The sequence below is a fragment of the Mustela erminea genome, chromosome 10 (assembly GCF_009829155.1).
Source record: "Mustela erminea isolate mMusErm1 chromosome 10, mMusErm1.Pri, whole genome shotgun sequence".
NCBI lineage: Eukaryota > Metazoa > Chordata > Mammalia > Carnivora > Mustelidae > Mustela > Mustela erminea.
The window spans coordinates 51,799,893-51,827,509 of NC_045623.1; the positions used below are offsets into that span (position 1 = coordinate 51,799,893).

General features: G+C 38.0%; 1 protein-coding gene across 1 annotated transcript; it reads right to left on the bottom strand.

The window, feature by feature from the left end:
* Positions 1-3,870: 3,870 nt before the first annotated feature.
* Positions 3,871-27,497, bottom strand: CTH (cystathionine gamma-lyase). The gene is made up of 12 exons (XM_032302935.1): positions 27,118-27,497; positions 23,981-24,062; positions 21,911-22,006; positions 20,029-20,138; positions 17,862-17,993; positions 14,335-14,392; positions 13,802-13,879; positions 11,923-12,075; positions 10,082-10,203; positions 8,657-8,709; positions 5,105-5,243; positions 3,871-4,444 (listed from the first exon to the last, which is right to left on the bottom strand). Exons 1-12 carry the CDS (start codon positions 27,283-27,285, stop codon positions 4,418-4,420), a joined length of 1,218 nt encoding a protein of 405 aa, XP_032158826.1. The 5' UTR covers positions 27,286-27,497; the 3' UTR covers positions 3,871-4,417.
* Between the last annotated feature and the right edge of the window lie 120 nt (positions 27,498-27,617).

Below are 27,617 nucleotides of genomic sequence, written 5' to 3' on the forward strand. Positions count from 1 at the left end.
AAAACCACTCTGAATTTTCCTTTCTCTGTCTGTAAAAAATGGACTCTACTCACACCTTCTGACTTAACAGGTAGGTAGGAGAACAAGTGAGCCAAGTGAGCTGATAAATGAAAACAAAAACATACAGAAAAGTCAGGCCTGAACTTTTTTCTAACTGAAGACATTGAGATATAAAGTATAATAAAAATAGTAGTGAAGTGAGAAGTCTCTAATCCTTAGCACAAGGCTCTATGTGTTCGGTCAGAGACATTTTACTCAAAAGATTGGGAATGTCTGCAGTTTCTGACAATTCTCACTGGAGCAAGTTTAAAACTTGGTTTTATGAGCAATAAGTCAACATTGAGTCAAAGGTGGATATTAATTAAAAAAAGATATACAGCAATCCTACCTTCAAGTAATCTTTAATTTCTACCCCAAAGCAATTATATTTTTCATTACACTCTTTTTTTTCTAAGTTTGCATTTGCATTATGAAGCAAATTGTATCAGTATTTCTATTACTGTGGAGATGGAAATTCTTTTTTTTTCTTAATCTTTGGATGATTTCTAAGAGAGGTTTCCTTATTTTGAATAACACTACTTAATTTTTGGTTTAATCACGTTCTCTTTTTTTTTTTTTTTTTTTTTGGCCATTGCCCTTATGGTTTTCTTATGAAGGATCTGTTCTTTTCATGCTTCTCTGAAATGCATTACAAGCTTTCTTTCCTTTGCCCTGAGATTTTTTTTAGGTCTACCTGAGTAATTAGGTGATTGTACTATTTTCACTTTACAAAATTACAGAGTATTAGATTCCATCTTTGTGAAAATAAATTTGTAGTTCCCAGGTGTTTCTTAGCTTCTCCATGAAATTCAGGTCAGTTAAGGCTATTCTGTGGTTAAAAGGGATCTTAATTTTTTAAAAAATATTCCAGATTTCCTTGTTACTTTCTATTTACCCCTCACATCTCAGAACTAGTATAGTAGTCTTTGGCACAAAATTCCAAAATAATGGACCACCTCACCAACCTTACCAATGACAGAATTCACTAAGAAAACATACAAGAGCACCGAGCAGATGAACAATTGCCATTTCTTTTATTGTGTGATAGAAAGCAACCAGAAGTCAGCTATGAATAAGCTTTCAGATATAAATACATGACTAAATTGTGTGATAGAAAGCAACCAGAAGTCAGCTATGAATAAGCTTTCAGATATAAATACATGACTAAATTGAACCACGAGCTCAAGAAATGAATGAGCTTGCTATACTTTCCCATGTCTGTAATGTTTTCTCTGAAATGTTATACAAGCTGAATATAATAAACGCAATGCTATGTGGCTACTTAAGGTAGTACCCACTGGCTTTGGCATCAGATACTAATTTCACTCCGAATTTCAACAGGGAATGTAGTAAACATGAGGGTAAAATGGAATGTGGAATAAAATGACCTATAATGCATTTCAGTGAACATTAGTGTTCTGGAAGCCTGACTTCACTTAACCCAGCCAGAACGTGGTTCATTATTTCCCTTCTACAAAGCCAGACGTAGTATGAAGGGGGTGGAAGGTGAGCGTGCATTGTTTAAACACTAAATCATTGTCTCAGTGTAAACTATGTTAATGGAGAGAGATGTGCTTGCAGATAACCAAAAGTTGTGGATAAACTGCATAAACCCTAATAAACAGGATGGTGCTGCCTCAGGCAGTAAGGAACAGTACCCAAAACATGGTTATGATGGCTAATTTTATGTGCCAGCTTGGCTTGGTTTATGGTACCCAGCTGTCTGGTCAAATACCAGTTCAGATGTTACGGGGAAGATGATTTTTAGATGTGATTAGCATTAAGTCAGTAGACTTTGAGTAAAGGAGACCGGGCTCCATAATGTGGATGGCCTTCATCCACTCGGCTGAAGGCAAAGCAGCTCTGCTTCAGGCCCATGACACAGAAACACCGTCTGAGATTCCAGGTTGCGGTCCCATCCTACAGATTTTGAACTCAAGACAGCAACAACCCTGGGGGTCTCTAGCCTGCCCCATCTATTTCGGACACGTCAGCCCCACAGTTTCATCGGCCATTAATTAATCTCTTTCTCTCTCTCTCTCTGCACACACACATACACATACATAGTGTCTCTGTCTTTCTGTTCTGTTCCTCTAGAGAACCCTCTCTATCTAATACAAGGATAGTTACTGTTCACTGGAAGCTCTGAGAGACTGAAAGATAAATGGACAGTGGATAGAACCTACCTAAAAGTAGAATTTTGACCTACCATCTGCAGCCAACCTCCCCTGAAAACCAAACTCTTTTATCTACAAACAACAAACAGCAGAGCAAGCCAGCCTGCCTGGTCCTACCTGGGGGGAAACCCGATGGCTATCTCCAGTCACAATTCAAGAAACTAAACATTAACTTCTGAAACAATCCGCCCCAAATGGCCAGCACTTGATTAATAATTGACAGCTCCCCTAATTTTTATTTATTTTCGGCAGAGGACCAAACTTACAAAGCCAAATATGCCTCCCTAACCAACTGCAGTGAGCGTCCTACCTCAAATGAGGCTGCCTACAGCTTCCCCATGCTAGCAGCTTCCAATCACGGCATGCCTGAAAACTTCCCTTATTTATTTATTTGTTTTTAACATGTTATTCATTTATAAACCTTCCCTTATTTGTTTTTAACATGTTATTCATTTATTTTTGAGAGAGAGCTGAGGGAAGGGGCAGTGGAAAAAGCAGACTCCCTGATGAGCAGAGAGCCTGAAGTGGGTCTCAATCCCAAGACTCTGGGATCATAATGGGATCATACCTGAGCCAAAGGCAGATGCTAAACCAACTGAGCCGCCCAGGTGCCCCAAACCTTCCCTCTCTTACAGTACAAAGCTTGTCCACTCCTCTGTCAGCCTTAATTCTTCAGGTTTTTTTTTTTTTTTTGAAAATTTCTCTCTTTTTTTTTTTTTTAAGAATTTATTTATTTATCTGACAGACAGAGATCATAAGTAGGCAGAGAGGCAGGCAGAGAGAGAGGAAGGGAAGCAGGCTCCCTTCTGAGCAGAAAGCCCAATGTGGGGCTCGATCCCAGGACCCTGGGATCATGACCTGAGCCAAAGACAGAGGCTTTAACCCACTGAGCCACCCAGGCACCCCTTTTTTACATTTCTGACAGTGATTTAATGTTATCCATTTAAAGGTCCTCGGACAGTTTTAAATATGGAAATTTTAGTTTCTCATCCACAAAAACAGATATGAAAATTTCTACAATTCTTCATGCTCTGCTTCCCTTTGAATCTCTGTCAACACACAAGTGACAGTGGCTGACTCCCTTGTAAGCTTAGAATAAACAGTCCTTGCTTTTCTGATTTGTTCTGTTATCGCCAAGGCACTAAGATATAGCCTCAAAACACAGAGCCAGAATTTCCAGACTGTCATGTAATTCAAAATGTGAACAGTATATAATACATAGCCTATGTGTTCGCCTCCTATCCTGCATTTTAATCAAGTTCAATAATACCCTTTTTAAAGGTAAAACAAATGGCAATAGCAAACAAATGACTAAAATCCTTTAATACAAAAACAACTTCAGACATCCATTTGACTTATGGCTTATTAACAATTTGCTGACTGTGAGCTTCTGTTTTAAGCATTTCTCTTTAGGATCACTAAGTTTACTATTACAGGTAAAAATATAAAAAGTGCTTTGTCTCTCTATAAAAGTGGCTTTTGACATCCCGTGATAGAATCTCTCAACTGCAAACACTAAGATTTGGACATGATATTTATACAACTTAATTTATAAAAATTACTTCAAATAGCTGAGACCTCCCAGAGTTGAGGGTTAAAAGGGCCCAGGGATATGAGTTAACACCACATAATATAGGAATATCACAATGGGATATATATTTGGTAATTAGATTTATTTATTTTTTAATAGTAAGTACAACCTTATATCAGCAGAATTTCACAGTAGACTTTTCAAGTACTTGATTTTTGGCTTATGATAATTACGTGTAAACCATTGCTTTGAGGGCTGTTTTCAACAATATGCAAAAATCACACTTGATTTAAGAACATTCATTTAATAATTTAAATTCTTCAGAAAAACATAAAAATGAATTATCATTATATTGTAAACATGATCAGTATAAATCTTAACCTATGAAAAAAGATCACAATCCCAAAAAGCAGCACAAATCCCACCTCCTTCAGAGGCAAATGGAAATGAAAATCAACAAAAACATATTAACAGAATTGACCTGTCAATTACAATAAGGGAAAGAGGAAACTTTTTAATAAGGATTATCCCTGGAAGGTTACAGCTCTGACAGGTAATGAGGTCCCTTTACATTTTCACTTGAGAATTCTGCAAAGGCTCACTTATGGTCCATTCAATTATACAGAGTTGGTCTTCTCAGGAAGCAACTTCCACTAGCAGTTCAAGAATGCTAGTTTCGACCTGCATTCGGAGGGTGCTGTATTAAAATCACAAGAAAGATACGTCATTAAAACTACAGGCAGAGACTTCACTTCTTCCAAGGACTCTCTTCGGAATACTACCATTTTTAAAATCTGCCCTTCAGCTGAGTTCCCTACACATTTATATACCCTGTCTATCATAGGAAAGAAGAGGAAACCTTCAGAATTCACAGTGAGGTCACTCTATAAAAACAGTGACCACCAGACGCTGGGGTGGCTCAGTCGGTTGTGTCTGACTGTTTTTTTTTTTTTTTTTAAGATTTTATTTATTTGTTAGAGAGAGAGCACAAGCGGGGGGAGTGGCAGGCAGAAGAAGAAGCAGGCTCCTCACCAAGCAGAAAGCCCAACGTAGGACTCAATACCAGGACCTTGGGATTATGACCTGAGCCAAAGGCAGATGCTTAACCAACTGAGCCACCCAGGCATCCTAAGTGTCTGACTTTTGATTTAGGCTCAGGTCATGATCTCAGGGTCATGGGATCCAGCCCCACATCAGGCTCTGTGCTCCACAGGGAGTCTGCTTGAGATTCTCTCTCTCCATCTCCCCCTGCCCCTTCCCTCCTCACTTTCTTTCTTTCTCAAATAAATAAATACATCATAAAAATACACCACCACCCAGATTAAGCCTCAAAACACACCAAAATAATTAAACTTACTGCTGCTTTCAAAGCTTGATCTAGATCATCGAGTAGGTCTTTTTTATCCTCTAAGCCCACAGAGAGTCGAATCAGTGTGTCACTAATTCCAAGGGCATCTCGGTCACTTTTAGGCACTGATGCATGGGTCATGATTGCCCTGAAAGAAAGAATGAGCAAATCAGTATTATGGTAATGTATTGGTTTCAAATTACAATTATGTTCAGATTTTTCTATCCTAAATATTAAATTCTTCGTATGCCTATAATTTTTCACAGGCAAAAAAACAAGGAATTGTGAAAATTATCTTTTCTGGTCATTATTATAAGTAAAAACTAAGATCTTTTCTCCTTTCTATACCATCAATATATTCAGTCCAAATACCAAAGGTGCCAATCAAGCACTCCCAGGCAGGAGGGAAAAAGATAGCCTCCAGCTGTGGATTTTAACATCTGCCTGAATGAAGCCTTGGCCAGCAGTCGTAGGCTCCATGACCAACCAGCTGGACTTACATAAAAGGTCTGTTGGACCAAGAGCCAGACAGAAACTAATTCCCTCCTGGTCAATGGATTGATCCAGAATGGCATCCTGTGAGGCGGATCAGAGAAAGACAACTCAGGAATACCACCAGTGGCAACCAGTGAGCATTAGGAATTCCAGCACATAACCCATGAAGGTAGAGGCCTGGAAGGATTTTCAGAACTAACTAGCAACTCATCATCATCATTAACATGTATAAAGGTAAAACACCTACTCGGGGGGATCAGGCACCATAGTAAAAACTGGGAAACCAAGAAAAACGAGATATTTTTCTCGATCCTACATTAACGAAGCAGACGGCAAAGACTATGACCATTCACAGAACAGAATAGTCTACCGCACATGCCAAACAAGAAACGGATAGCAAGGACTGCCAGAGCTGAGAGGAAGCAGAAGACTCTGTGGGCAGAGACTGAGGCACCATAGAGAAGAGGCTTATAGTCTTATTGAGCCCTACGCACTTACACTGCCACCAACACTCATCCTTTTCGGGCACACCACCCGCAAAATCAATGCCTGAGCTGTTTTGCCCTATCTCACTTCAGATCCATGGAAGGAAAATCTCAAATGTGGTCAACATGAATGAGTATCTTCTTTGATCACTCCACTAAAGTTGTACATGCCTACGTCCTCCTTAAAATGTTCTGCCTTGGGCCCCTGGGTGGCTCAGTCAGTTAGGCATCTGCCTTTGGCTCAGGTCACGGTCCCGGAGGGCTGGGGATGCAGCCCCGCATCAGGCTCCCTGCTCAGTGGAGAGTCTGCTTCTCCCTCCCACTCCGACCCTCACCCCACTCAAGTTTGCTTCTCCCTCTGTTCCTTATCTCACTTGTGCTCCCTCTCCTTTAAAAATATATAAAATAAAGTAAAAAATGTTTTGTCTTTTCAGACTTTTAATTCCTCAAAAGAGAGTGTACTCATAGAAATAAGAACTTGGGCTCTGAGAGCAACAGACCTGTACATGAACTTAGGCTCTGAGAGCAATAGATCTGCACATGAATCCTCTCCTTCACACACCGGCTATGTGGGCTTGTAAGTTACCTGTCCTCATCATGAATTTCTTGACCTAAAATCATAATAATAGCTATCACTTATTATAAGCTCACCATGAGGCAGATACTGTACTCGTGTACAGTGAATCTATACAGTAAGTGAATTAAGGCATTTGTGTGCATCAATTCATTTTTTTTTTAATGAATAGAAGTTGGCTATAACTCCCATCCCAAAAGTTTATCACAGTCATTAATGGAAGGAATATATATAAAGCCTTAGCAAGTACCTGGAATGTAACAGATGCCTAATAAAACATAATAATTCCTACTAGTAATTAACATTTATTGGGCCCTTAGTACGAATCAAGGCCTTGGCTTAGGGATATTTTTTTCCCCATGTTCCCATAACAAGCCTAAGAGCTGAGTAGTGTTATCCACATTTTACAACCATGGAACAGATGGAGAGAACATGTAACTTTTCTGAGGCTGCAGAGTTAATGTGCATTATCGGGCTAGAAGACCAGCCCAGTGCATACTGGCTCTGCTTCTTCCCTCCCCTATTGCAATTCTGTTCTCGTTGCAGCAGTTGGAAGTCACAGAATGAGGGTAACAGAAGAGACAAGCCCTGACCTAAATTCACTCGTCCACTGGCAGGCATTGGGGTGATGGCCTCGCTGGCTGGTACATCTGAGGGCCAAACTTTAAACCAAATCCCCGAAGAAATCAGGAGGTATCAATTTTTAAGAGCACCTTAAAGTAATACACACTTCACGAATAAGAAAAACAATCCAATTTCATATGCTGAGTGTGCCCTCTTGTGCAGCCAGACTTACTAGCAGGCATCTTCTGAAAGACGCACAAAAACTTATGTGTGTTATCTTAATCATCTGAGTAAGTCTTTGGGTATCATACATTCTTTTTTTTAACTTTATGTGAAATTGTCTGACTCTCTCAAGAAGCTGCAAACTACTACGAGAGGACAGCAAATGTGCCTACACTTTGGTAATCCCTGACAGCCCTCAACATAGTGCTTCCAGAACATAGTTATTCCAGAAATGTTTATGAAAAGTAAAACACAGAAACATGCCACGTGCATTTAGTACTCTTGACAATTATTAGGTAATGATGTTAATGACTAGTGCGGTATTTACAATACATGGGCAGAGTAATATCCTATAAAATCAGGATACAGCTCTGGAATGTTTGGTGGGACAGGTAATCCATAAATGGTAATTGTTATTTTAATTATTAATCCCATTCTGTGGATGAAAAAACTGTAGCTCAGGTAAGTAACTGCTCTAGCAGGTCTCAAATCCAGATCCAGGCTGCTCTTTTACCTCCTCTCATTGTTTCTATGAGAAACCTCAGGAGTGAAGTTGCTGAGACATTTCTATGTGACAACTGAGTAATCAGCAAAACTTTCTGAATTTTTATCTAGAAAATAAGCTGCTGGACCGCTTGATCTCGGGCTGCATGTTCTAATATCCTCTGGTGCTTTGATACAATTAGGTGAACTGATTGGATCAGGAACACCAAGTTAGCTTTCGGGTCCATCTTGCGGATAACATGAAGTTATTTAAGGTGTATCCAGAGAACAGAAAATAAACGGATCTGGAGGCATCTAGTAGGGTCCTCCTCTGACCATCAAGGGCATGGAGGTATTTCATCAGAGACACAGTCCCCATTTCCAACAAGTCTTGAAATCCGCCCTTCTAATAAAAGTTTCCAATCTCCCTTCCAGGGTGGAGTGGGATAGAACAAGTCGTCCCAGGTCAGAGGTCAGAGATCCTAAAATACAACTCTGCTGGAATTGCCTTCAGGCAGAACGGAGGAAAGCAAAACTGAGGAGGACACATACAACTCATCAAGATTTTATGAGGGTCTCCATTCTACAGGGTTAAGAGTCCATTCTGATTCAATAGCAGGATGCTATTCTTACTGTCAAATGTCTTGAATTACTCCTGATTTTACCATATTCCCCTCCAAACAATTATTAAAGCAGACATCAAAGTTACAACACTGAGAAAAACAGAAATATACTCACGGAAGCTCAGCAAGACTTTCGTATCCTCCCAAGCTCTCTGCCAGAGTAAATAACTGGTAAAGAAAACATTCATTTAGATCTTTCACTAAAGTAAAAACACAAAAATACAAAACTAAATGTTTTTAACAAAACGGCACTGGACATAGGGTTAGAAATGGTGGTGATAATGAAAAAAAGTACAATTGGGGCAAGAAACCCAGAGAAAAAATGAAAAAATCTGTAATACCGAAGTCGCCAATCAGACATACGGTGTGCAAACTTTTAAAACATGACAAGTTGAGGAAGATGAATCTCTCATACCTTCCTAATTTGGCCCTCTACTTAAGTAATAATTAACATGAACCCTAAAACTTCAGAATTATTACATTTGAGACCTAGTTTTGTGGTTACCCTTTAAATAAAAATCTCTACAAGTCTACGAAGCTATACATACTTAATTGTTAAAATCTATCACTTACTAAATTAATACATCCATTTAACTTCCTCCTGGAGTAGGAAAAAAAAACCCATTTTTGTATTTAGTGTTATAGTATCATAATTTTACAAATACTTTAAAATTACTCTCACACCTGTATTTAATTAAATATACACTATCTTTCTGCTGTCAGTACAACTTTGAGATACCAGTAGATGCTGAGTAATCTGGCAGCAGCCTATGCGTTAGACCTCAGTAATTTAAAACTTTCTGTCGGGTGCCTGGGTGGCTTAGTCAGTTAAGTGGTTGCCTTCAGCTCAGACCACAATCCCTGGGTCCTGGGATCCAGCGTGGCATTGGGCACCCTCCTCAGCGGGAAGTCTGCTTCTCCCTCTCCCATTCCCCCTGCTTACATTCCCTCTCTTGCTGTCTCTCTCTGTCAAATAAATAAATAAAATCTTAAAAAACAAACAAACAAACAAAAAACCCTCAGTCTGTTGCATGAGCTCTGCAAGCCCATTGTATGGAGTTAATAAAGGCCTCTCTCCCGGGAACCCTGAACGCCTCCTGCAGGTGTGAAAATCAAACAAAGGCCTCCCTTCCTTCACGGCAGGCAGAGGCAGCCTGGAGGGCACAGGATTTGAAAAGCCATTCCTAGGCTGGATTTCAGAGCAGCCTTTGTGCAGTGCACTAGCCACACATTACTTTGAGGTTTCACATAATACTGCATTTGGAAAAGGGGTTCCATTATCGATAAATCTGAAAACCAGTGCATCAGGACAGTTGATCCCTCTCAGACTGATGGTCGAAGGAGAGTTCAGTAAACAAACATACTCAGATGTCTGCTACTGCACCAAAGTCATTTTCCAACCTAAAGCATTTCATGATAAAGAGGTCTGAGGGTATGACCTGCAGATACAAAGACATGAACCAGAGGCTGGGTGGAAAGGAGAGCTCATGAACTACTGTAATCTACCTGGCCGATTTAAAAACCTCTTTTGAAAGCTTACCTTGAGGTTCTTGAGAAACGTCTGAGCATGCTGAAGAGTGCCCTTAATATAAAAGGTGATCATCCCCGGGCAGCCTGTGCACTGACGCTTTGCCAGCTCATGCTGAGGATGAGAGGGCAGCCCTGTGATCAGGAGGCATAATAAAAGTCTTATTTTAGAGTCAAACATGTAATTTCATAACAAAAAAATGCCCTGTGCCTAAAGCAAACTGCAAATAAGCCTAATAATGATGAGCTTTACACTTTGTCCACATCTCATGACTCATGACATGTTCTGGCCCCTGTTTCTGGGTCTCTAGCTTCCTTCTGACTCATCTTTTCTATCTGCTCCATGCTCGAGCTACATCAACTAGCAGTACTGCACTTCTTCATCTCAGGACCTTTGTGCAAGCTGTCCCTTTAACCTGGGACATTCTATCTGCTGACTGCCCCTCTATTAATTATATTACTCTGTAATTTCTTGTTTAACATCTGTCTAATCCACAAGACTAACTCCATGTGGAGAAATTCATTTCTTTTGTTAATAATCGGATCCCAGGTCCTAGTTCAAAGCTTGGTTCATTGTGGGCAAGTCATAAACGTTTACTGAATGAATCAGAATGCTTGTCCTTGTCCTTCTAAATAAATGCTTCCCATTCTTCAAGGCATAGCCCAAAACTTTTCTCCCTCACTCAATTCAAAATAAGTACAGTCGGGCGCCTGGGTGGCTCAGTGGGTTAAGCCGCTGCCTTCGACTCAGGTCATGATCTCAGGGTCCTGGGATCGAGTCCCACATCGGGCTCTCTGCTCAGCAGGGGGCTGCTTCCCTTCCTCTCTCTCTGTGATCTCTTCCCTTCCTCTCTCCTACTGTGATCTCTCTCTGTCAAATAAATAAATAAAATCCTTAAAAAAAAAAAATAAGTACAGTCAACAGACACATAGGGCATTTAATCTCATATGTAGTTCTGTCTTGGCTTATCTAAGCTCCTTAAGGACAGGGATCAAACTTAATTCTCTTGTCCACCCTAGATCACATGACTAAAACCTCAAAGGGTTCAAAGTAACCATTTATTTAAGACTACACCACAATTTAATAGACTGGCCAAATAAATTCAAAGAGTAATACATAAGTCTGCTAACAGCACATGAGTTGGCAGAGGTGAAAAAATTTGAAAAGGAATTAAGAGACCTTCAGGGGAGTTTTGGTGTGTAAGTAGCAAGTCTCAATTTGATTAGTATCTGATTAGTATCAAGTCCCAACCTAAAACAGATTAAAGAGCTAACATAGAATGGCAGCCTGAAAAGACTTTAAGCAAATCAACTAGAAAGTACAATGTTGCAATCATGGAACAGGTAAACACAAGTCTTCAAGCTAAAGACCATGGCAGGAAGGTCTAAGGCATAAAATCAATTTTCTACCATCCAAGCAGCCACTAGATTATAGGCAACACAAGGACACAGACCACATCTATCTTCTGCACCACCAGACCCACCACAGAGCCTGACATACAGCAGTGACCAATAATACATGAACAACAAAGAAATACATGGAAGCAGCTACCTTACAACAGGTGTAATACATAGGATACTTAGGATAACCCATAAAATCCTAGTGTAAGTGTATGTACTTAGAAATCATATCAACATTGGGGTACCCAGATGGCTCAGTTGGCTGAGCATGTGACTCCTGATATCAGCTCAGGTCATGATCTCAGGTCGTGAGACTGAGCTCTGTGTTGGCTCTGGGCTCAGCGAGAAGTCTGCTGGAGATTCTCTTTCCTCCCTTCCTTTGCAACTTGTGCATGCTCTCTCTCAAATTAAAAAAAAGAAAGAAAGAAAGAAAAAGAAATTATATCAACGTACCAGGATAAATAACCTTTTCTACCCGAGGATTGGATTCCAGAAACTGAGCAACTGCCATTCCATTTTCGAAATGCTTCTCCATTCGGACCTGGAGAGTCTTCAGACCTCGATTGCAGAGGTAACAGTCAACAGGGGAAGGAACTGCTCCAAGAGCTGAAAAATGAACATATGCTGGGTTAGTCTGAAAGGTGGGGAGAGACCCAGGAGATTCACTCACTGCCTTTTTCCTTATAGTGATTCTGAGCAACAAGCTACAAAGGCCAGTGTTTGAGTTTCAGGGGGGAAATTATATAGCAAATCAGAAGCATGAGAATGAAGTGCTCAAAGAAATGGTCTTTTTATAAAATCATTTTTTTATTTTTATATTTTTTTAGAAATGGTCTTTAAAATGAGGGGATAAGAAGATCCTGTAAACTAAACATGAACACAGTATGAACATCTCCACATGAACATATAGTCCTTTCTAGGATTTCCATTCAGTGACATACTACACACAGTTGAACCTTGCATTTCTTTGAACACGTAGAATAAAAAAGCATTCAGCTCCTACTGTTACTAAAAGTTCTACCAACATTCTACAACATTCTATTCAGCTTCTGTCTAAAGCAGCCTAGGAATTACTTTGCCTCCACGATGTATACCTCACCTTAATGTTTTATAAATGAAACGAATTTATCAAGTGGTAAGTTTTGGTTTTCCTCCTCAGTGTCATCTTCTTTTTTTTTTTTTTTTAATTTTAATGGTTATTTCCTTTATTTATTTAATACTTATTTACTTTATTCCTAATTACGTTTGTATCTCATTTGTCAAATCACAATGGTTAAACTAAGTATCTTCAAATAAATCCTTGCCCATACTTGAGATAACTAAACCATCTAAACAGGAAATGGTGTTTAGACATCTGTTGAAAAATGTTAATATTAATATAACATGTTAATATTAATATTAATATTAACATTTTTCAACAGATGTCTAAACACCATTTCCAGTTTAGATGGTTATCTAATAATATTAGATAACTAAATATCTAATAATATTAATATTATTAATATTAATATTAATATTAAGTGCTATTTAAAGTTAAAGTTAAAAAGTAGAGCATAAGAAAGCCATCATTCCAAATGTTTTATCTAAAGAAAAAAAATCTAGTAAGTCCAAAAACTAAAAAAATCACATGGGCTTTACCCAGTTATAGTCAAAATTAACAGGGATTTGAAAATTTAACAACACTCATCCCTTGAGTCATGTTGCAAAGCCCTGTTATGTTCTAACTATATTTTTATATCCTAATTTTTCTACTTTCCTTTAAAAACCAGAATCTTAGGTTGCCTGGGTGGCACAGTTGGTTAAGCAACTGACTCAGCTCAGGTCATGATCCTGGAGTCCCAGAATCGGGTCCCACATCAGGCTCCCAGCTCCATGGGGCATCTGCTTCTCCCTCTGACCTTCTCCCCTCTCATTCTCTCTATCACTCTCTCTCTCTCTCTCAAATAAATAAAATCTTAAAAAAAAAATCTTGGGCGCCTGTGTGGCTCAATTGGTTGGGCGACTGCCTTCGGCTCAGGTCATGATCTCAGAGTCCCAGAATCGAGTCCTGCATCGGGCTCCCAGCTCCATGGGGCATCTGCTTCTCCCTCTGACCTTCTCAGCTCTCATTCTCTCTGTCATACTCTCTCAAATGAATAAATAAAATCTTAAAAAAATAAATAAATAAAATTAAAAAATAAAATAAAATAAAAACCAGAATCTTTCTCCTCCATTTCTCATTTCTTCCTAATTTAGTAGAATGTTACCACTTCACGACATCTAGTAGAACTACAAATATCAAATGTAGTCCCTCTGAGAGGTTGAGGGGAATTCTGGACTTTTTAATACTTACAATTTTGTAAGAAACGGAGCCTATTATGGAGGGTCTCAGAATTAAGAGACACTAAGCCCATGACAACATCACTGTGGCCTAAAACAAAACAAAAACGTTTAAGTTAAAAACAATGTATGTTTATTCTTCATTCTAAAAATTTCTAAAGTATAACTTTCACTTGAAAAAAACTCTCTGGGAAAAAGTCATATAAAATAAGTTTAAATAAACAGTATTTAATTTGATAGTACCAAAAGCTATACCTAACAATGAAATAAAAATCATATAAAAATTAAATGTTTCTTTTTAAGCTGTAGAATAAAACTCTAACTTTTTTTAGTAAATTTTAATCCTCTGATCATAAGTCATGAGCATAGTTTTGTCTGACATAAATGAAATCTCATATTTAACCAAAGTATAAATTTTTTGCTTTCTACATGAGTCACAGAGAAAACGTGAATAATAGAAGAAAAAGGATCAAAATATCAAGCTCTGTGGTATTTTCATCTATCCATGGAAAGGAATACTCAAAGTATAGATTATGTATGTCTTACCATTCATATATTTTGTTGCTGAATACATACAAATATCAGCTCCCAGAGCCAAAGGCCGCTGAAAGGAACAAAAGATTTTCATTTTAAATGGTAAATCACTTGAAAATATGCTTTATTACATGTCTATTTGCTATTGTAAATTTCATTCTTATTCTAACTTTTCAAAAATACATGCATCTTAAAATTTTCCAGGATCTCAATTGGTATCTTTCCCCTTCCCTGACCCACCAAATAAAAACAGAAAGTACTGGACCCAGTATTCAGTCCAATAGCACAGATTTTCTGGAAATAGCAGGTAAACTCCGGTCAACAGGTCTCCTGAACTTTTTTCATTAAAGCAGTTGCTGGCTGGTCCTAAGGATATTACTAAATTTTATAATGCAGTTGCTGGCATTTTATGACTCAATAAACACATCAAGTAGCAGACATAAACACTAAGCAATTATGTCAAGTGAGTATATGACACGCTTAGATTTTTGATCATTAAAACCTGATAATGTATGTTGTGATTATTCATTAGATGTGCCATGATCTAGACTCTTAATTACTCTATTATACTAGTTTTACCAAGTGTAAGTGTAAAGTCACTTAGAAGTTTTTTTGGACTATTTTCTCTCACCCAATTTTCCTGCAAATCAATCCTTTAGTCTTAAAATGTTTTTGTTTATAGTGAGAATTAGAGCTATAGTCAACTTATTCACCAAAAAAAAATATTATCAACATCTTTCTATTTATAGTTTCTTTCTTTTTTTTTTTTTTTTAAGTAAGCTCTATGCCCATCACAGGGCTTAAAAACATATCAAGAGTCACATACTCTACTGACAGACAGCCAGGAGGCTATTTATAATTTCTTTAAAAGAAAGTGTGTGTGTGTGTGTGTGTGTGTGTGTGCTTTAACCTCACCAGTCATTTAGTCTTTGGAAGGTGTTAGGATAGGGACTATAGGACTTTCCATTTGGGGTGTTTCAAAAATAGGATGTTTTAAGTCAGGTATTACTCATAGCACTCTCTACACAAGTGTTTGCGCATCTCCAAAGTGATGGAGTCAAACTAGAGGATGGTCTCTTCCAATGCTAACATTCTGTAAACTCTGTGGTCAAAAGAAAACAAAAAATGAAAATGAACAACTAACATCTGTTGATATAATTATGTGCTGAGAGCCATGTTAAATACTTTATATATATCCCAATGAAGCACTATACAAAATATTTTATCTAACTCAAGAAAATCAGTACTTTCAGATTCTCATTGTACAGATGAAGTAAAGGGAGGAAGAAAAACAAAACAGTGGTTGGTTAAGAATCTGACTCTTGATTCAGCTCAGGTCATGATCTAAGGATGGTGAGATCAAGCCCCATGTTGGGCCCTGCACTAGGCACGGAACCTGCTTAAGATTCTCTCTCTCCCTCTGTGCCTCCTCCCCCAGCTTGCCCTCTCTTAAAAAAAAAAAAAAAAAAAAAAAAGAAAGGAAGGAAGGAAGGAAAGAAAGAAGGAAAGAAAAGCAAAAACGTCATTCAGATTAAAAAGCTGGTAGAACTAGCACTCACATCTAAATTATGGAAATACAGAGGTTCCACTCTCAAACTCTGAAATTTCATGATAGTATGTCCATTCTGCCTTTTGTGACATTTATAGAAGACCCAGAAGACAAAAGGCAGGGAAGAAAGAGAATGTATCCAGTTTTTATGACGGAAAAATAATAAGAGGACCTTTTCAGAAGATCTACTGTATGGAACTAATACATGTGGCCACTTAGGGACAACATGATTCTGATTAACTCAACTGGAATGAATCCAGATTGAAAGGAAGCAAACTGCAGGCCCTGGCACGCGGAAATGTGATGTGGGCTTCAGAAAGGTAGAAAAATGGGACCTATTATAGTGACCGTAACGGGGTGTGAGGGGGAGGCGGCAGGGCCGGGCCTGATGAGTAATCTGGGCAGGCCCGGGCTAAAACAATTCATGCAATCTCTTTGGGAATATACAGGACTCACTGTGAGTCAGCTAGACCAGCCCTATGCTGTGTTAACTGGTCTTTAATGTAAGTGGTATATGGGATAAGGAGTTGGGATAACTAATCTAAGAGAGAAAATCAGCTGGGAAAAATAGATGATGCCAGGATATTTTCACTTGGAAACAGACTGCTCCAGCAGATACAAGAAGCACCCAAAGATATAATGTGAGCCAAAGGTAGGTGGCCCATGAAGCTGTCTGAATGCAACATAGTCAGGAAATGCATTTGAGGAAAACATAATAAAGGCGGTAGTGCCTTCTAAACAAGATGGAAGAAGGTGAAGAACAGACTTACACCAACTAAGACAGCAGCCTGTGCCAACTGCAGGGACCCAAAACAGAAGGAGGGGGGAATATAAACAACTGAGCTATGAACACCTGCCTAACTTAAGAGTAGCAGAAGATGAGCTGGGCTTTCAGGAATTCTGCAGAATAAAGGTAAAGTACAGGAAGTGTGATAAGAACGATCAAAAGGTAGAAGCAGGAAGGATACCGCGAGGAGAAGGTAATCCTAACAAGGAGAGGAAACAGGGCTACTTGGAGGAAAGACAGAGAGAACATGTGGGGAAAGGGCAGACAACTAATCAATTATAGACAGATCCTCAGATGGTCTACCAAAAAGAACAAAATGGAAAGAAGCATCTGGAAAAAAGTAAGAGAAAAAAGAAAATGAATGGAGGATGAATGGGAGGGTTTGAGGTGGGAAGAGATGTATGTAGAGGGGTAGGTAGGAAAAGAGATAGTTTAAAAGGAGCAGTATCAAGGACTTGGTACTTATAGCTACAACGTGAAACAGGAAGTAGAAATTCCTCACACCAACAAGGTAAAGATAGAGAGAGCTGGGCACTGAGGAAGAGAAACTAGAGAGGAGGAAAGTGAAGAAATAATATGTGTGACATAAACTGAGATGTCACGCAGGATAGCTTTTATTTTCCTTCTATCTGGAAGGTTAGCAAGGTTTAATTATATAACATGTATATTACACACATCATGTAATACATTCAAATATATATTAAATTATATAGCCCAAGATTTCATTATATATTTTAATAATTTAATATTATATATCAATATATTTTAAAATAAACATAATATATGCATTAAGTATGTAACGTATGTTTTTCAGTCAGATCATATATGTAAAAAATAACATAACTGATTAATAACAGCACATAAACATTAAAGTCCCAACTATTTATAAAGCACTGACAGATAAAAATCACATAATAAGGCCAGCTCTTTAGAGAGTTTCCATATCCTGAGAGAACTTAAAAGCTTTAATTAAGACAACATTTAAAACACACAAAGTCCCATACCAGATATGAACCTAGGGTTGGTTGAAGCAATATTAGTTAATGGCAGAAAAGGTCCAATTTTAATTCTTCGTCTAATCAATAACTATGGTTTGATTCCATGAGTTTCAAAATGATTTTATGTAAACAAGTCTTTCCTCTCCTAGTTACAGGTATCTGTATTCTATTATTCATGCCAAAAGAAAAAAGTATTTTCATTTACCTGGAAATAGGCTGACATAAAAGTGTTATCCACGACCAAAATGATGTCACCATGTTTATGGACAGTATGTGCACAGGCTTCAATGTCAATCATCTTCAAGCTAGGGTTTGTGGGGGTTTCAATCCAAACAAGCTAAAAAATTCAATAGATAACAATAGTTTATAAAAATATACTGCCCCAATATACGCTTCATATACTGTAACCATCTGGCAGACTATACTGGAAGAGTGTGGGGGATGACGTTGTAAGGGTTGAATCTGAATCCTAGCCCCCATTAATTTCGGGGAGATCATAGTTAAGTAACATACCCTCCATATTCCTCAAATTTTATATCCGTACAATAGGGTTGATAATATTTCATAGAGTTGTTATAAAGATCAAATGAGATAATGTTATGTGTAAGAAGAAAAGTGCTCAAGTTAATTATTGTAATTACATTCCATTAAAACGAGGATGGATTTCAAAGACATAATTCAGTGTCTAGGAATTTTCTCAAAGGTAAATAACACAGAACATTAAGATCACAGCCTAGAATTTTCATTAAAGAGAACTATCCCTTCAACGCCAAACATATCCTAAATATTAACTTAAAAATGCCAGATGCATTAGAAACTATAAAATAAGTACCCAGAACTTGAAGAGCATGGGTCTTAAAGTGGGCAGGGAGAGAAGTTACACAACAAAAAACCTGGTCACAGCTCATTTAAGAAAGAGACAGTATCATATCCCAAAACCTAGCACAACTCAGGCACATAGTAGACGCTTGACAGTGACTGAAAAGATCAAAGAAAAGAAGAGAATTCTGTTTGTTAAACAGGATGCCGCTGTATTGAATGACATTACCTACAGCTTTCTTTTTTACAGGGTTAATGCTTCTTTATTACTATAAAAATGAGCAAGATATTTAGTTGAATATTCTTCCTACTCTAGAGTCTCACTGTAGAAAAGATAAGGTAATTAATGCATATTCTACAAGAAATGAATTATTTTAAAAATCTATAAAAAATTATTTCTGGGTAAGAATCTATTATTCATATTCAAAATAGAAATAACAAATACAAAGTTGATTTTACAGGGACTTAAAAAATCTACTTCATATGATGAGGCAGATATTTCAGGGGGAAAATAATGTATTAATTCAAGTCAGTAAAGAGCCACTACATAAAGTTCTGTTGACAAGAATTAACATACTCACAATTTGCTTTCCTCCCTTAGACTCAGACCAGCTATTTTAATAAGTATCTTTTCTCCTAAGCAAGATAAAAAACAAGTTCCTTTGAAAACAAACCTTAATCACTCAAAGCTCACCCTGTGTTAATCTTCAAAGTAATTATTTGTGTGAGCAAAGGTTTTCATTTCTTAGCATTCACTACAACATCATCTTGAGTACAATTCAAACCTTTTAATCATTAGCAAAAAGTTGGAAAAGGCTGACTTATAAAAGACACTGGTCCTTCTTTCACCCATGCAGAATTTAAATGAGGCCCCAAGAAAGAATATCACATATGCCATTCACTCCGACACAAAACACCTTCCGGTGGCATGCAAGCTTTCCAGGACGGAGGCTAAAGATTGCTTGTGACCCATTCTCTACTTGTAACTATTATTTTGTTGAAGTATGGCTTAGAATTCTTAAAAAACCAGTATGCTTAGAGTCTGGGGTCTTGGCAAGCTTCCTTTTCTGCAACCCCATCTCTGGGATGATTTTTGTAACCAACAACAGCATGGTAATACAGTACAGAATCATATGCTTTTGAAAACGATTTTTTTCCCAGTTATTATGAGTTGGGTACTGTACTGAGCATTTCATATGCCTTATCTCATGTAACTTACACAACCACCTTTCTATAAAGCAAGTGCAATTATCCCCATCTTGCAGAAGAAACTGAGACTTTGGTTAAATAATTTGCCCGTGAACATACACCAACTGACACAGAATTAGAACTTGGATCCTGCTGTGGAATTCATGGACCCAACAATTCTGCAGGAATATTCTGGAGAAGCCAGACCTATCTTAATCCTGTTGATGGTTTCCAATGACTTCTAATAAAATGTATTATTCACATTTAAATTATGTCCCCCAGTGAACAGAATGATTAAAAAACAATAACAACAACAACAACAAAAACAAGCAACAGCGCACACACAAAACTGAATATTGAGTTACCTTGGTTTCTGGTGTAATGGCTGCCTCTAGCAATTTGGTTTTGGAGCAATCAACAAAAGAAATCTTTAATCCAAATTCAGTTGCCACCTGCCTGAAGTACCTGTTCGTACCTGAGGCAGAAAAAAAAAAAAAGACAAAATAGGAAGGACGTGGTACTGAGAAATGTTCATTCCTTACTGGTATAAATACTTTAAAAACATAAGGAAGTGTCAATCACCAATAAAAGTAAAACTAACAAAAATTTTACCTTGGTTAAATCATTTGGCTATCTTGTATAGTAAAGAATATAAGGCTCAGATTTTAAACTGAAAGTTAAAGAGTCCAATAAAATATACCTGATATCCACACTAAATGACATGAAGCAGAAACATTTCTGAAAACCTACAATTTCTGCCCTTGACACATTAAGTGGCATGTTCCCCAATGGTAATTTATATTAACAACTTCTTCCCAGCACTCAAATTTAAAATAAATGAACTGATGTCAATAAAATGTTAAAAATAAATTTTTAGTCTGATTATATTTGGCAATAGAAAAACTGGTTATTATTCTTTGTAATCTCTCAATCTTTTCGTTATGTGGTTCTAAAGCTTTAATAGTTAAATGAGGCAATGTAAATCAAACAACTACAGTTTTATGGTGAAAAGATAAATCATTCAACTTAGAATAATTTCTCTTATAAACACTGTTCTGGATTTGATTTTCACACAGGCAAATTTAAAGGAAAAATTGTTCTTATTGATAGCTAACCAAAAAAGAAAAGGAAAAGGAAAAAGATTCCATGATCAAAGATATACACTGAACTTTTGATGCTGTAGACTGACTCTAGTAATAGGATTGAAAAAGAATGTAAAGAATTCTAAAAAATCAACAGCAATTTTCAAGATTTTGTATCTATGTGTGTCATGAGGTTTTCATAATGCACTATCAATGTAACTAAAGGTGTGTTACTTCTATTCAACAAACTATCATAGGAAACAACGATAAATACAAAGCACTCTGCAAATGTCTAAAAGGTTAAAATGACTACTAGGAGTCTCTTATTTCAAGGAACTTACAGATTCAACTCTTTGTTAATAGAAGATAGATAAAATGGTAATATTCTAGAAATCACATTTTAATTATTTGAAAGCATTTGGAATATATATATATATACATGTACGTATATTAACAAAATCTTTTGTTATTGATCATAAAAGTCAGTCTTGCTTAAAGGTAAGGGCAACCCATCTTCTATACCTTCCCCCTCACCACTTTAAATAATTTGCATTTAAACTGTTTAGAATGGAAGTTCTTAAATTGGGATCCATGATGGACTTCAGGGGGTGAGACCCCTTACCCCTTGACCCTATAATTAAAATGATGAACACTGGGTGTAGTCTTAAGCACACTTTTCTACTTTTGGGGGAAAGGGGTCTATACTTCCAACAGATTTTTCAAAGGTTCACTAAAATCCAAAGCGTATAAATGTGTTGGGAAGATAGAGGGGTGGGTAGAGGCAATCTCTTTGAGAGTGACCTGGGTTATAGCTCCTTTTCACTGCAGGCAAAAATTTTAAGTGACACTAGGATACTCTCTCTTTAGATACTGTCTTCTCTGGAGTAGGATCTTTAAAAAGTTGATCAGGTGCAACATCCTCATTCCAGCAGTTTAAATAAAATTATTAGTAAACAATCTCTCTTACAGGCAATTCTAGAATATAAACGCTAAATGTTTATGCTCTTCCTTTATCAAGTGTGGACCAACACGGAGGTGTCCATCACACATTTAAAAGATAATAAATAATCAATAATCCTGGTAACATTGTTAATATAATTCAGGACCCTCTTCACTGTCTTTAAAATATCAGCTGACACAAACATGCATGAGAGAGGTCACCTACCTCCATACACATCATCCATAACAATAATTTGGTCTCCTGCTTTTAAGAGATGGGTAATAGTCACAGTGGCAGCTAACCCTGAAGCAAAGGCCAAGCCTAAAATAAAAGCCAAGTTAAAGTAAGCCAAAAAAGTCAAACCTCTGGGTTGAAAAACACCAACAGAACTTCCTTGTGTTACTTTATATTGTTCTCTCTGGACATAAAGACAGCCATCACTACTGAATCACGAGAAGTCCCCTGATGAAAATACAATGGACAACTCCCCCTTTCTATTCCAAAACTAAAATATCTTTAAGAGAAAAATATGTAATTCTGCTTTGGTGGTAACATTTCTCTGAAACGCTTCAAAGAAACAATTTTTTTTTTTTAAAGATTTTATTTATTCACTAGAGAGATGCAGCACAAGTAGGCAGAGCAGCAGGCGGAGGCAGAGGAAGAAACAGGCTCTCCGCTGAGCAGGGAGCCCTTTGTGGGGCTCGATCCCAGGACCCTGGGATCATGACCTGAACTGAAGGCAGCTGCTTAACCGACTGAGCCACCCAGGTGCTCCAAAGAAATAATTCTTTACAAAATTCTGAGATTAAAGGTCAACTGCCAATTCAATTACAGTTTAAAAACAACAAACTTTAAACAAAATTTCAAACCTGAGGAGAGCTATGGTATGATTCACTCATTAACTGTATGGATAGACAACTGAGCAAATATTTTAACAAAACTCAAAATCTGACCTGGGATGCATCTGGCAAATTTGAAAAATTTTGTTTTTAAAAATTTTTAAGTGTGGAATCTCCTTTAAACAAGTATGAACTCAAAATCTCTTACAGAATAAAAATAATGAAAACAATTTAAAAAGAACCATCTGGCATTGTGTACATTAAACACTAAAAAAGAAAATATCCTGACAAAATAACAATGCATCACCTTAATGATAAAAATCACCTGTGACTGGTAGAAGGGATAATTCAATTAACTTGAAAAATGTAAGTCTTACAAAATCTTCTCAGAAAAGTTTAGGTCAGAATTACAGTTCTCTACTCAGCACATCTCTAGTCTAATGGTAAATTTATATAGAAGGCTAAACTTTAATTTTTTAAAAGATTTTATCTTTTTATTTGAAAAGAATGAATGTGAAGGGGGTAGGGTCAGAGGGAGAAGCAGACTCCCCACTGAGCAGGGAGCCCAATGTGGGACTCAGTCTTGGGACTCCAGGATCATGACCTGAGCCAAAGGTAGTCGCTTAACCAACTGAGCCACCCAGGTGCCTCTAGAAGGCTAAACTTTAAACCCAGTTAAAAACAATTGTGTTTTCTGGAGCCCACTTGAAAAAAAATGTCTGCCATATGAATACTCAGCCTTTATACCTTCTGCAGGAAATGATGATCTCTCTACAGTACTGAATTACAGAAGTTTAGTGTTCAAAAAGAACTCTCCTCATCTAAAACAAAAGACCAAACTCCCAAATCCCCCAAAATCCATATGAACATTTCTAACCCCAGCATTCTTGCTATCAGAAAATTCATAAGACACATTTTCTCTTCACTATTCTATGCTCATTCAGTATCACTCATATAAAAAATATGAGGATGATTTAACAGTAATCCACTCCCTTCATGAAAAAAGATTTAAGGGGTTAATCCCTAATCTCTAAGAACACATTTTCAAGGACACCGGGTAAATGTTCTTTGAAAACACCAGGTGGTGTTCTCAAGCATTACCAGGTAAATGAACCAGAGTATCAGAAAGCTTACATTCTCAGTAGTGTTGTAAACTGTTAATATTTATCTATTTATACCCACACCTTCAGATGAAGAGTGGATTTACATGAATACTAAATGGCAAATTTGGTCATTTTCCCCTCTATTGATATTTATTTTTACCTAATAATTACACATTTGCATATTATATCATCTATGGGACCTTGGACAAAAAATTCAGTGTCTTGGTAAAATAAAAGTTTTGAACTAGCTAATTCTTATTCCTTTCCAATTCTAAATTCTGTGCCTCTATGATTTTGTCTGCACATACAGGAATGGGTTCTCGACTTCCCAGACTGGAATGGAAATCACTTACTGTACTTGGCCCCATCCAATGCTGCCACTGCTTTTTCCAAGCAGTTCCTGGTGGGGTTTCCAGAACGGCTATATTCAAAACCCTGAAGAAAAGAAGTTAGAGTTTATCCTAAGAGATTTAAGCTTATTTTTCGGAGTCCTAACATAGACACCTCGACAACTGGAGGTTCATCCTATGATAATGATTTTCTATTATTTACTGATGACATTTCTTGCCATTAAATAGGAGCTTAACGTGTCTGCCTTCAGCTCAGATCCCAGGGTCCTGGGATTAAGTCCGCATCAGGCTCTTTGCTCAGTTCCGTGCCTACTTCTCCTTCTGCCCCTTCCCCCTGCTAGTGCATTCTCTCTTTACACTGAAGTCCACCCGCCTGTTTTAGAATTCTATAGCTGCCCCTTATGAGCTGTATGCCAAATAGGTAAGTTACTTAACCTTTCCTAAAGTAATCTCAGTACCTATAAAATGGAATAAAATACAAAAAACCAATTTGTAAAATTGTTATGAAGATAAAATTATACAATGTATAATGAATTCTCTACTCACTGGTGCCTGGCCATGCTAACTACTAGAGAAATAGTTGTTTTTATTATTAGCATTATTCTTATGTTAGACTAACCTTTACTCATTTACAGGGGAACATCATGAAAAGGGAATCACTAGCACCTACAAAGTGAACTTACTTCAAACCTGTATTACATTTCCTAAGAAATAAATGACACAAGTCCTGTTTAATACCCTACAGGAAACTATGAACAGATCCTACAAATGCTCGAAGTTCAGATCTCGGCTCTACAAAAGCAACAAAACATAGACAGTAATTCTTGGCAAAGTGGCTATACACAAATTTTTTAAACTTCGCTCTTTACATTTACCATACTAGGAGTATTCAGTCAGTCATTTTATTTAATACTCATGGTCAGCTTTCAGGAAAGTGAAGCAAAAGGTTATAGGGAACATCAGAATCAGTAGTCAAACCTAGGATTTAAACATTGACTGAAAATGCTATAGATTTCTCCCCATGCCTCATATAGCACATAACAAAACAACAACCACTTTTTACACGTTGGTTCTGATTTAGGAGCTCCTCGTATTATACACAAACACACACACACAGACGCCCCCATAGATACGTGTGTGTATAAACAAATGATATATATTATTTATTATTTATTATGTTATATTATTAATATATATTATTTATATATATATATATTTAACACAAATATGTATATTTAAAGTTGGGTTGCTTTGTTTCCTTGTTTTTGACAAACTTAGTAGACATATTTTATAGGGTTCCAGGATATCCTCATCCCTCCCTCACCATTACCTCCTTGATGTGACCTATACTCCCCAGACAGAAAAAATCTGTTTGGATTCATGTGGCTATGGCCACTGAAAGGCACCCATGTTTCCATAATTACTGACTGCAGAGATTTAACTTTGGGGTCGGGGAGAGGCATATTTCAGTGGCAAATTCCCACCTCTTGCCCATTCAATGGCTTTCCAAATGGAATAGGAGAAACAGATGCTTCTCTTCAGCTACTCAGATTCTCTTTAGTGCTTGTCACTGAGTTTTTAAAGGTACTAAGGGGTGTCTCGTACTTGCAGATTTTACCATCCCTGTTGGCTCTCTGAAAATGTTTTTTTTTTCCTCTGAAAATATTTAATTACTAATGTCTGGTTAAATGGTTAACTTTTGTACCAAGAGCTAAAGCTTGGACAGTCACATGTTCACAAAACCCTACAACGGCAACAGACCGCAAGCTTGGAAGCAAACAGGCTGTGTACCCATTTTGATTCCAAAATGCAGTAACTTAGAAGCCCTTAGAATTCCTAAACCAGCCCTTTAGAGCTGTACCTCACAAAACAAAGGGCTACATTTGAAAGAATCTTCCTTGACTTATGTAACAACAAACTAAAGAGGTTTTTGAAATATAATCAAAGCTTTAGACCTACAAAGTTTCTTGAACTGATTTCCTTGAAAGCTAGCAACTTTTAAGTACTCCAAGATCCCATCAGTGTGTTTGTTGCCAAAAGGGATTAACAAAAACTGCTCTATCAAAAACTTAGAAGTCATTTATCTACAACTCAAGGTCAGTTCCTTTTGTATAAAAAGTGTGTAATACCAGTCCTGCCCTCTGACCTGGTTGTTGTGAGGATCAAATGGGAAAAAGTGTAAATGGGAACACTGTGAAATACCGAACTACTGAGCAATGACAATGTACCATAAAGCTTAACATATACATCAACAATTTACGTAGTAGATACTGATTAACCCCATTTACTCAGATCAACCTGAGGCTTGGATAGGTTAAGCAACTTGCTCAAGGTCACCCAGATCAGAGGAAGTGGTGTCAGAATTCAAACCTAGCCCCACTGACTAGGTGATTTGTGCTCTTAATCACCAAGCCACACTGCTTAAATGATGCAATGGGTTAGACTATTACTGGTATTATTGGAGTATAGCAGAGTGTGGTCTAATGCCTAAGAGGAGGGTTCTAGAGCAGGCTGGAATCCCAGCGTGTACACATATATCTGACATACCTCATGTAAGTCTGTATCTAGCCCATAGCAAGTAAATCACTATTAATAACAAGATCTCGAATCAGAACCCTGGCAGCTTAAGAGCCGTTCAAATTTGAGCTTTTTCGAGCATCATTATCTTTCGAAGTACCCGGAGAAGCTTTCCGTGAGCCACTGGGCGTGATCTTGATTCTAGGTAAGTTATCTTGATTATCCTTGATTCTAGGTAAGTTATCAGACCCTGAGGATTTTTTTTTTATTTGACATGTCTTTATAATTTTTGCTGCTAAAGAAAATTCAACAAAGTTATGACCCTCAGTTCTGAACCGCAACTTTGCCAAAATTACATGAATTGCAGTTCCAAATCTATATGGCAAGTTGGACAAACTGTTCCTTCCAGTTCTGCTTATCAAAAGAAATGTGATCACTGGACCAGAGAATACGAAGATTAAGTACAAGGAATATTACGGATGTAGTAAATAACCGTGTGGGGTGCCTTCCTGATGTATAAACCACCTTACAAAGGACTCGCATGCCTTTTTTTGTATAAGCCATCTCTCTCTACCCGCCCAAACCGGCCCCACCCCCCACCTTCCCGGCCTGCCCCAGCTCACCGAGTGCTGGCCGGGAGCCTCTTGCTTGAACGTGGTGGACAGTGAGATGGGGGGCACTACAGCCTGGGAGGTCCACTGCTCGGGTTCCTGGCCCACGTGGATGGCCTGCGTGGCGAAATGTGGGAAGCGAGGCTGGAAACCATACGGGGAGGCGTCTTGTTCCTGCATGCTGAGCTGCGAAGGAGGGAAAGAGAAAAGAGCGAGGAAGAGAAAACTAGAAACTGATGCGACAGGGCCTGAAAAGGGACACAAGAACCCAGAGCACGGGCGCTAAAGACACGCCACCCTGCCGGCAGCGCGGACAAAAGCCGGACTCCGGGACTCAGTGGCTCCCACTTTAGTAGCCGGCCGGCTGGTTGGCGTTCGCCGCGGGCGGAACCAGCGAGACCCAATGAGCGACGGCCCCGACGCGGCCCCCGTTCCTCATTGGCCGGAAGCGGAGGCGTTGCCTGGAGCGTCGCTGGGACCGCCCTTCCCGGTGCGGACCGTGGAGTGAAGCG

Coding starts and splice junctions, on each gene's coding strand:
- CTH (XM_032302935.1), bottom strand. CDS start 27,285: ATGCAGGAACAAGACGCCTCCCCGTATGGTTTCCAGCCTCGCTTCCCA. Junction 8,710..10,081: donor CGTTTCTCAAGAACCTCAAG/GTAAGCTTTCAA, acceptor TTTCTTTACCAG/TTATTTACTCTGGCAGAGAG. Junction 4,445..5,104: donor ATCAAGCTTTGAAAGCAGCA/GTAAGTTTAATT, acceptor ATTTTAATACAG/CACCCTCCGAATGCAGGTCG.